This window comes from Carassius auratus, unplaced genomic scaffold (assembly GCF_003368295.1).
Source record: "Carassius auratus strain Wakin unplaced genomic scaffold, ASM336829v1 scaf_tig00217169, whole genome shotgun sequence".
Taxonomy (NCBI): Eukaryota; Metazoa; Chordata; class Actinopteri; order Cypriniformes; family Cyprinidae; genus Carassius; species Carassius auratus.
This window is the reverse complement of record NW_020528926.1, coordinates 18644-29255: the sequence shown is the minus strand read 5'-3', so window position 1 is coordinate 29255 and position 10612 is coordinate 18644. Positions and strand designations below refer to the sequence as shown.

The 10612-nt window shown below is 37.6% G+C and overlaps 1 protein-coding gene across 1 annotated transcript; it reads left to right on the top strand.

Annotated features, from left to right (window-relative positions):
* Positions 1-6595: 6595 nt before the first annotated feature.
* On the top strand, positions 6596-8338 carry LOC113100091 (uncharacterized). Its single transcript, XM_026264965.1, has 3 exons — positions 6596-6974; positions 7165-7406; positions 8236-8338. Exons 1-3 carry the CDS (start codon positions 6681-6683, stop codon positions 8336-8338), a joined length of 639 nt encoding a protein of 212 aa, XP_026120750.1. The 5' UTR covers positions 6596-6680.
* Positions 8339-10612: the final 2274 nt, after the last annotated feature.

Here is a 10612-nt window from a genome sequence, read left to right as displayed (position 1 = left end):
TAAAATATATTATTATTATTATTATTATTATTAAATACCTGGGATTATGTTTGTTTTCTTCTAAAAGAGAAGAAAAGTAATCTGATCTAGCAGTTTTTAATGCTTTTCTGTAGGACAGGTTACTTTCCCTCCAAGCAATACAAAATACCTCTAGTTTTGTTTTCTTCCAGCTGCGCTCCGTTTTTCGGGCTGCTCTCTTTAGGGTGCGAGTATGCTCATTATACCATGGTGTCAAACTGTTTTCCTTAACCTTCCTTAAGTGTAAAGGAGCAACTTTATTTAAAGTGCTAGAAAACAGAGAGTCCATAGTTTCTGTTGCATCATCAAGTTGTTCTGAGGTTTTGGATATACCAAGGAATTTGGATACATCAGGAAGATAACTTAAAATGCAGTCTTTTGTGGTAGAAGTGATGGTTCTTCCATACTTGTAACAAGAAGTAGAATTTACAATTTTGGCTATATGAAGTTTGCACAGAACTAAATAATGATCTTGAGATATCATCACTGGGCTGAATAATTTCAACACTATCAAAAGCCAACCACACACACAACTTAAAAGCCAACCACACACACATTCCAAAAACATTCACTGATCAGCAACAACATTAAAACCACTGACAGGGGAAGTGAATAGCATTGATTACATCATTACAATGGCACAAAAAGTGAACAGTCAGTTCTTGAATTTAATGGAAAGTCATATAAATATATAGTGAGTATAGAAAATAATCACCTCGTTTAAAATAATCACATTTTGTTGCTTAGCAGAAATTAAGAAAGACACAATTTGTGTTATATTCAGCTGTATATATTCAACACTCGATACAACTTATAACATCCAAGTGAAAGATATAACACCAACAAGTCAGAAAAATAAAATAAAATAACTCAGTTGGAAAAAGCCTACCTCATTGTGTCAGTATTTTGTTGAACCATTTGTTTATTTTTTTATTATTACAACATGTAGTCTGTTGGGATGTGTCTAGTAATTTTGCACATCTACATTTTTCAAAATTTGCCCACTAACAGTAACCGTTATGGTAACCGTTTGTGGAATGCAGACTTCAAGTCATTCCATAGATTTCCCGTAGGGTTTTAGTCTGGGATCTGATGGGGTCATGCAAGGACATTCAACTTTTTTCTTCTTCAACAACTGTGTGCTCAGTTCTACTGTGTGCAATGAGTCATTGTCATGTTGGAAGGTAAAAAGTCTTCCCATTAATGGCTTTCAGGCAGAGGGCAGCAGATTTTCCTCAAGAATTTTACTGTATTTCACCCCATCCATTTTCCTTCTATTCTGACAAGTGATCCAGTCCCTGCTGTAGAGAAACACCCCATAACAGGATATTACCACCTCCATGCTTTACTTGAGGAATGCTGTTATTTAAATGGTAAGCTGAATTGGATTCCCACCAGACATATCGTTTGGTGTTGAGGCCAAATAATTCAGTTTTAGTCTCATCTGCCTCAGAATCTTCAAGTTGAATTTTGGCAAAGCATGTGGTCTTTCTTGAGGAGTGGCTTTGGAAATTTTGTATCCATCTCCTGACTTGTGCTATCCACAACTTTATCCCAGGGATTTTTCGATAATGCCTTGCCACCTATAGTAGATTGTTTGCTTCAGTTGCACTGCCAAGATTTGACATGCTCCAGGTAAGCTCTTTTCATGCTGAGCTGATCAAAATGATCACAGGTGAAAGTCAAAAGGCTTTGTGTGCCATTGAGAGTGATGATCCTTTTTCCAATTCCAAGTGGCTGTATTTATTATTTATTTACTTACTGTGACATGTTGGTGTTATATCTTTCACTTGGAGGTTATAAGTTGTACTGAGTAAAGCTAGATAAAACACAAACTGTGTCTGTCTTCATTTCACTTCATTTCGTTTGAGTGTAACAGTGTCTATTGCGCGGCTCGGTACGCTTTCAACTATTTTTGATTATTTTTATTTTTTTTTTGTCTTGAGCAAGACACTATGACATTCACATTGTATAATTTATTATTATTTTTTTACATAGAAAAGGTGACAGTACACGCATTAAAATAAATGATAATTCATGTTTCCATAACCGCTGGCCAAATTCAAAAATGAAACTAAAATTAAATAATCTTTGAGAGCAAGGAGGCCCAGCATGTAAACTTAACTAAAGGATCATTAGAAACACCTGTTCAATTTCTCATTATTGCAATTATCTAATCAACCAATCACATGGCAGTTGCTTCAATGTATTTAGGGGTGTGGTCCTGGTCACAACAATCTCCTGAACTTCAAACTGAATGTCAGAATGGGAAAGAAAGGTGATTTAAGCAATTTTGAGCATGGCATGGTTGTTGGTGCCAGACGGACCGGTCTGAGTATTTCACAGTCTGCTCAGTTACTGGGATTTTCATGCACAACCATTTCTAGGGTTTACAAAGAATGGTGTTAAAAGGGAAAAACATCCAGTATGCGGCAGTCCTGTGGCGAAATGCCTTGTTGATGCTAAAGGTCAGAGGAGAATGGGCCGACTGATTCAAGCTGATAAAAGAGCAACTTTGACTGAAAAAACCACTCGTTACAACCGAGGTATACAGCAAAGCATTTGTGAAGCCACAACACGCACAACCTTTAGGTGGATGGGCTACAACAAAAGAAGACCCCACCTGGTACCACTCATCTCCACTACAAATAGGAAAAAGAGTTTACAATTTGCACAAGCTCACCAAAAATTGGACCGTTGAAGACTGGAAAAATGTTGCCTGGTCTGATGAGTCTCGAATTCTGTTGAGACATTCAGATTGTAGAGTCAGAATTTGGTGTAAACAGAATGAGAACATGGATCCATCATGCCTTGTTACCACTGTACAGGCTGCTGGTGGTGGTGTAATGGTGTGGGGGATGTTTTCTTGGCACACTTTAGGCCCCTTAGTGCCAATTGGGCATCATTTAAATACCACAGCCTACCTGAGCATTGTTTCTGACCATGTCCATCCCTTTATGACCACCATGTACCCATCCAATGATGGCTACTTCCAGCAGGATAATGCACCATGTCACAAAGCTCAAATCATTTCAAATTGGTTTCTCGAACATGACAATGAGTTCCCTGTACTAAAATGGCCCCCACAGTCACCAGATCTCAACCCAATACAGCATCTTTTAGATGTGCTGGAATGGGAGCTTTGTGCCCTGGATGTGCATCCCACAAATCTCCATCAACTACAAGATGCTATCCTATCAATATGGGCCAACATTTCTAAAGAATGCTTTCAGCACCTTGTTGAATCAATGCCACGTGAAAGGGGGTCAAACACAGTATTAGTATGGTGTTCCTAATAATCCTTTAGGTTAGTGTATATATAGTAGGACATTTCCCTAACCTTTTACTAAAAAGATGTGTGAAAATCTCTTGATAATACATATTAAAAATCAAAACATTGCAGCACAAAGTCAATTGCATGCTCATTAAGTGTATGTGTGTGCATGTGAGTGTGCGTGTAAGAGAGAGAGAGGTGTTTTGGTAAAAATATATAATTTATCATTGCTCTAATCAGATGACATAGGGCCATGAACTACTAAATGTGCTCTCCTCATTATGATAATCAGACAGAGAGAATGAGGGCTTCCAATCTCACCTCCATTTTGACACATTTATCCTCTTGACAGGCTCCTGTCATTTCAACAAAAGAGACGGAACGTCAAGTTACTGTCGGCTGCTAGCAGTGGACATCTCCCAAATGAGAATAAAAGACAAGCATTTAGCCAAAAGACACACAAAAACCTTTACACAATATTTTCAGCTCTGTCCATCTCTTATTTTAATCTTTTTTATCAGCATTACCCCAATTTCAGATATTCTCTAACAGCAATTCAGGCCATCTAAAATCCGATAAACAGCTCTCTCTCTCCAATCAGTCAGCCCAAACAATTCATATAGCACTTCGCCCGCCGTCTGAGAGAACTTTAACATGCTCACAGCTTTCTTTAATTGATGTGAGAGGGTAAAATTATAAATAGGCTGCAAGCCTTCTCTGTCAGTGGAAAATAAAGCCAGCGGCTGTTTACTGTCTGTGTGATGTATGAAGTTTGTGCGTTTGATTGTGTGTGATTATACTCTGAGAAGATGACCTTTAGTGGAAGCTATATTGTATTCTAATGAGCGGGGAGGAAGCACTGGGCTGTACTGTAAGCAGATGAGCTGGGCTCCATATCCACACTAACTCCATCAATCTACAGTCACCAATGTGAGACGCGGACAGACCTACAAATACTACAGTCCACATGCAACTCACCCACATCAAACTAGAGCACAGCATCTCCAGTCAGCAGAGCTTCACATGGATGTGAACAAGGGGTTAACTCTACTGTGAAAAGATTATCTCTCTATGTTACATATTATAACAAAGATATGTTGTTTATTGTCAATTGCATATGGAGAATGTGGTTTGGTGTATTTGCTCAAAGCAATCAGAAGGTTATAGATTTTATTGCCTTCATAACACTGCCTAATATTTTTTATATAATATATTAAACAAAGTTGATTTAATAAATTATGATATTACTGAGGTTGTGTAAATGTTGCCGCCTTCAACCTATTATGCATTACTTTATACCTTTGTAATTGACAGAAAATGTTTGCCAAAACGTTAATTGGGCTATTATGGAATAAACAGGTTTGAGTAAGATTAGACAATTAGAATTGCTTTTACAAATGCATGAAATTTCCTGGATGTATTCTTAATATTGAGGATGCATAGAATGCAGACTTGAGAGAATCGAAGTGGTAGAAATCCCAGGAGATGTTGCAGGCTATGATGTACAGTAGTGAAGCCTGATAGCTTTAAAAATCTCATTAATTATAATAATAATAATTATTATTATTATTATTATCAATTTTATTTATTTGTTGTGCTTTGGTTGGTGTTGTCCCACTACTTATAATGTGCTGGGATGGTCAGTTCGTTCTATGTCCTTGTGTCTTTCTGATTTCTTTCTTTGAAGGTAACCTGGTAAGATGGGTTTCAATGAGAATTCAGATATGTTCTTTGTTTTTGTACTAGAATTAGGAAACATGTAGTTTCTGAAAATAAACAAAAGAGTCACAGGTTTCAGACTAGAGCTGTAATCGGGCCTTAAAAGTTAGGCCCGACAGGACCCGAGCCCGACAAGTAAATTTTGATTGACAGCTTTTTTAAAGCCCGAACCCGTTTACAGCCCGACATTATTCAAATGTGCGCACACACACAGCTCTTTTGCCTTTTGTCAACAATGAGTAATTTATTCATGTTTTAACATAATTTACTCATACCTAGCGTAGACTAGACCACTTGGAAGTTGGAATAAAGAAATAAAATAAGTCCTGTGTCACATCGTAACATCTCAGCATTCTAGACATAGGCTCATTTAACCTATAAATAGATCAACGCACCAATAAAAACGAGTCATTTAAAAAAAAAAAAATTAAGATACATTTTTAATTAAACGTGTAGTATGGAATTTTTGGCCACCAGGGGTCACTCAATCAAAATAATAATAAAAGACGTACTTTGATGACGTCAGGAAAGAGCGTGTGCTCATGGGAGTTGTTGTTACTGTCTATGACAACCAGCCATCTAGCATCTCCAGCAGAAAACATGTTCACTGACGAGGTAATGTATTGTTATTTGTATTATATTTCTATTCTTGTTACGTTTAGTTATGGCTATTCATTTCATGAAATGCCATTCTAATGAAATTGCCGCAAAGTAACGTTAGTTAATAAAACGTTAATTTGCTAAGTTATCAGTAACGTTAGCTAATGTAAGATGAGCCTACTAACGTTAATGTATTCAGGCGTCTCCTACCCTGGTCCTGGTGAAATACTGTCCGGACTTTTTGACTCCAACCCTGTTTTATCACACCAAATTCGAATAATTAGCTGTTTGATACGCTGAATCAGGTGACATTATGTGTGCCTGGAGTGAAAATGTTACAGTATAATGTTCATCTGTTAAAGAGCACATCATTTTGAAATTTGCATTTGAACCAAATGCTCAAAAATACATTTTGAGATGAAAATGCACCTCAAATAGATACACTACTGTTTAAAAGTTTGTGTTGGTAGGATTAAAAAAAAAAAAAAATGTTATAGAAAGAAGTTGCTTATGCTCACCAAGGCTGCATTTACATTACAGTAAAATGGTAATATATATTTTTTAATATTATTACAATTTAAAATGACTTTTCCATTTAGATTTATTTTAAAATGTCATTCATTACTAGGATGTCAAAGCTGAATTTTCAGCATCATTACTCTTCAGGGTCACCTTCACAAATCATTCTAATATGCTAATTTGCAGCTCACAAAACATTTATTGTTATTTTTAATGTTGTGTTGCTTAATATTTTTGTGGTAACAAAAATAACAGCGTTTATTTTAAAACATAAATCACATTATAAATGTCTTTAATATCTTTTCTGTATCTCAAGATGTTTGTGTTTCTGTTGACATGTGAATTATTACAGGAAGAGACAGATGGCTCCTCACCGGATGCCTCAATAGCATCATTAGCAATTAGTGATGAGACGTGGAGTCCCCGGCATGAAGAGAAGGAATCGTTATTTGTAAGAGTGACTGCAAGAGGAAGTAGGAAAGGGACAGGAAGGGCAAGCAGATCAGCTGGAGTGAGTGGAAGAGGAAGAGCAGTGGGTAGAGGAAGGGGAATGGCCAGAGCAGGCAGAACAGCAGCAAGCAGTGGAGCAGAAACAAGTGTAGCAGTCAAAATCAGCGGTAAAGCAGAAGTGAGTGGAGCTGCTGTTGGGAACAAATCAGCAAGAGGAAGGATGGCAGGTGGAAGGAGAGGCGCGACAAGAGCGGGAAGAACTGCAGGACCCAGCAGTGCAACCAGGGGTAGACAGGCAGCTAGAGGAAGAGGGACTAGAGCAGCACTTGGAATCTCTGAAGAGGACAGAGTGAGGGTGGAGAGGCTGCAAGAGGAAAGAAGGTCACAGACCCAGGTATCTTAGGGAATACTGCTAGTGTCAGGATAAGATTAAACTTCCTTTATCAAAAAATACAAAGTGAGGGAGAGACAAGACAGTTTGAAGGATAGAACAATTTGGATAATTTGTAGTGTGATGGTTACTGGAAGAAATAATTTCAGAATTAGGAATACATTTGTTAAATTCTTAATTTTGTTATTTTCAGGAGCAGATCTGGAACATGGATCCAGATGACGCTCGTAGACTCCTAGTCAGAGTCATGGACAGAGAACCTGGCCTCATCTTTGATGTGCTCCAGCCAGCTGCTCAGGGAACAGAAATACCATTACAATGTGTGCCTGGATGGTGCAGCTGTTCAAGGTGCAGGGAAATGGGAACTGACTTGGAGAATAAATGTTGTGGGATGATGGAGGCCACCTGCATCAGTAGATTGCCCCACATGTCAATGTATATTTCCCATGTTTTTGTGGAGGAAAATGATTGAAACCACTGTAGATGTCTTCAGCGCGCTCCTGCGCTCACTGATGGTGCGTCATTATTCTCATTATAAACACGGTCAAAACTTATCCACACCTCAGAGTTTGCTTTAGTTGCTGGTGCAACCAAAAATCACCAGAGGCAAGCCTCCATTACACCTGCTCAGCATTCATTTTCGCATCTTTCTCGCGCTAATCGAAACACATCACATGACCGCTCGTTTACCTCTCAAACCGGAGCGCGAGCCCGAGCCCGGCGCGAGCCCGAGCCCGGCCCGAGCCCGCGTAAGATGATAGAAATTAAGCCCGAACCCGACCGAACCCGTCGGGTCCCGACGGGTCCCATCGGGTTCGGGCAAAGATCTTCAGCTCTATTTCAGACAGTGCTCTATATTAGCATTAGAAGAATGTGAAAAGGCCTTCATGAAGCAACATTTTATGCATATTAAACAATAAAAAAAAGAAAGAAATACATCATATGACAAAGTCACAAGTTACTATTCAGATATATACTTATACTTTTAGGTACATTATGAAAACTTTTAACCACCACATTCAGAAATCTGGACATTTTTATGTTCCCTCTACAAATATTGAGAAACCTTATGTGAGGCCCAAAAACAAAGATGACACCAGCTCTTTATGGTTTGCCCCCATAAGCTGCTACTGTTGCTAATTTTCTTTAGATACAATCTTCTGCTAAATCATGAATTATATATATGTTAACATGTTTTGTTTTGCACAATAAAAATACATTGCACTTGAATATATCTTTGAATATAAACATTTTGTAATTTCAGGTTGAAAGCTCTCAATCCACTTCAGTGGGATTCAACTCAAGATAAAGTCCACATTACAGCAGCACTGGGCTTCCAAAGCAAGGGGATGAAACAACAGGTTTGAGTAATCAGCAATGTGAAAATGAATTGATGTCATAACATCAGTGGCCAAGAGCTTCTGTAACTCTCACCTGCTCATTAGCTGAGCCAAAGGTGTTCACTAATGCTCCTGAACCACCCACTCATAGACCCAGCACTCTCAGAGACAGCTTCATTAAGTAGACCAATCAGAACCAGCATGAAATCACTTATCTGTCATTCTCAACTCTCTAACAAACCAAAATAACTCATTAAATATGAGTGCGTTATGTGGATCTGTGTCAATCATGTTGAGATAACAACACTTTGACTTGAAGAAGCTTTAGGATACTATCATTATTTAAATCACATGATCAATTTAATGTTTTATATATTTATTTATTTTATTCAGTACAGGCTTAACAAATATCATATTTAAAGGAATAAAAGAAACAGAACTCAGAGTTTGGTTTGAAGCCATGGTTGGTCACATAGTTTGAGGTGCCGGTATTTGTATAGGTGCCAATGAGGAGAGCACCACATGGAGAAAGCATTAATCATGGCAGCATTAGGCTTATTTTACAGAACAAAACCATTAATCGTGCAATTTATTAGTGTACTGTACTTTATATAGTCCTTGCAAAAGCTTCAGGCTGAATGTTTTGTGCAACATAGATATAAATGTGCTATGATTTTCTGTTGATGTCTCTGTCCCCATGCCACAGATTTTATTTTCCCTTTTTAGAAAAATCAGAACCAAAAAAATAAAATAAGATAAAAATGAATAAATGAATAAAATCTGGGCCATTCTTGATAGGTTGTTTGAGTGGTTGTTAACTTGTCAGAAGTTAACAACACTCACACTCTCAGTTTATATAAAGTATCAAGCTTCATTGAAGCTATTTAAGGAAACAACATTAGATTCTATCAATATCACAAGATTATGAATACAATAAAAAGGTTTATTGTAGTTAAAATGTAGGTTATTAGTGTTAAAGTTACTATTTAGCTTACCACAGCAGTCCTCAGATCGTATAGATACATTTAGAACTTATTTTAAAGTAAGCATACTGCTTTACTAGTTTGTAAATTACCATATTACCCTTTTACATGGCAAATAAGCTCATAGAATGTAAACCTAATAGACCAGGTCAGATGTGCTCCAACCGTAGGCACATTTCAATCCAAATTAAAGTCACATCTGTTTAGCTGTGCATTTACTGAATGAGCACTGTGTTGCGTCCTACTGATGCACTGCATATTATTTCCTCTTCCCTTTTCTTATTATATGTTTTAAATGACACAATTAGTATTATTTTTTTATGTATTTGCTTATTTTTCATTTTCAACATATTCATTTTATAAGCATCTGTAGTGGTTATCTAATTATAATTTTAACTCATTTTAATGTGAAAAACTCTGAATTAACATAACATAAAATGTGTCTAAAATGTTCTATACAAGAAACTTTTTTTGCCTTACCGAAAAAATACAGTCAAGGTGGTAGTGTCACTATTTTTAGTTAGTCCGCAATACTTCTTGAGCTGAAATTAAGAGCTCCATTTTGAAACAAGCGACCATTTCCACTGTAAGATTCTGTAGCTCTCCCATCTCACTGTCAAGAAGATGGACAGACTACCAGCAAACTGAGCCAAACAATGAATAAAAAAAAAAAAAACTAAAAACATGGAGGTAAAAGAAATGAAAAACCAATTAGAGAGCTCGCCCACATGCTAACTCACAAAGATGTGATCTCTGCTAAAGGTCAGTCTGAAATTTGAATGACAGGGCTAAAGTCTTTTACTCATAATTTTTGTGTTTGCAGTAGAATTCGAAGTCATTCACAGTCTTAGAGGCCTTAAGTGAGAGCAGCAATTAATTGTAATGAATAATCTGACAAATCTAGTTGACATATGGCGGCTAATTCCCAGCCTTTCTGTAGGGAGCAGGCAGAGGATTAGGTTAGCGTAAATGAAATCTGGGAACGGCATGCCATCTGCGTGCTCCGCACACCTGCTTTAACACGTTAAAAGGGCTGTGTGGGGCCTTCCTTGGGTTTGACTCTCTCCTTCCTCTCTCTCTCTCTTTCTCTTTTAAATATTGAACCAGCTGTCTTCCATTCAGGGAAAGCAATATAGCTGATGCCAGGCCAAAAATCGAAGAGCATGGGGCCCCTAAACAAACAACAGAGAGGTAATGAGTGTTGTACAAACACATAAACACGTCTCAAGTCTCAACACCTGAGAAGAGAGAATCCACACTTAAGTTGCCAATATTACCAGTAAATGATCCTACAGGAAATACACTTGAAGGGAGGCTT

Bases quoted from the DNA above. Each gene is read 5' to 3' on its own strand.
- LOC113100091 (XM_026264965.1), top strand. From the start codon at position 6,681: ATGGCCAGAGCAGGCAGAACAGCAGCAAGCAGTGGAGCAGAAACAAGT. The intron at 6,975-7,164 runs GTATCTTAGGGA...TGTTATTTTCAG, and splicing joins AAAGAAGGTCACAGACCCAG to GAGCAGATCTGGAACATGGA. The intron at 7,407-8,235 runs GTATATTTCCCA...TTGTAATTTCAG, and splicing joins AGATTGCCCCACATGTCAAT to GTTGAAAGCTCTCAATCCAC.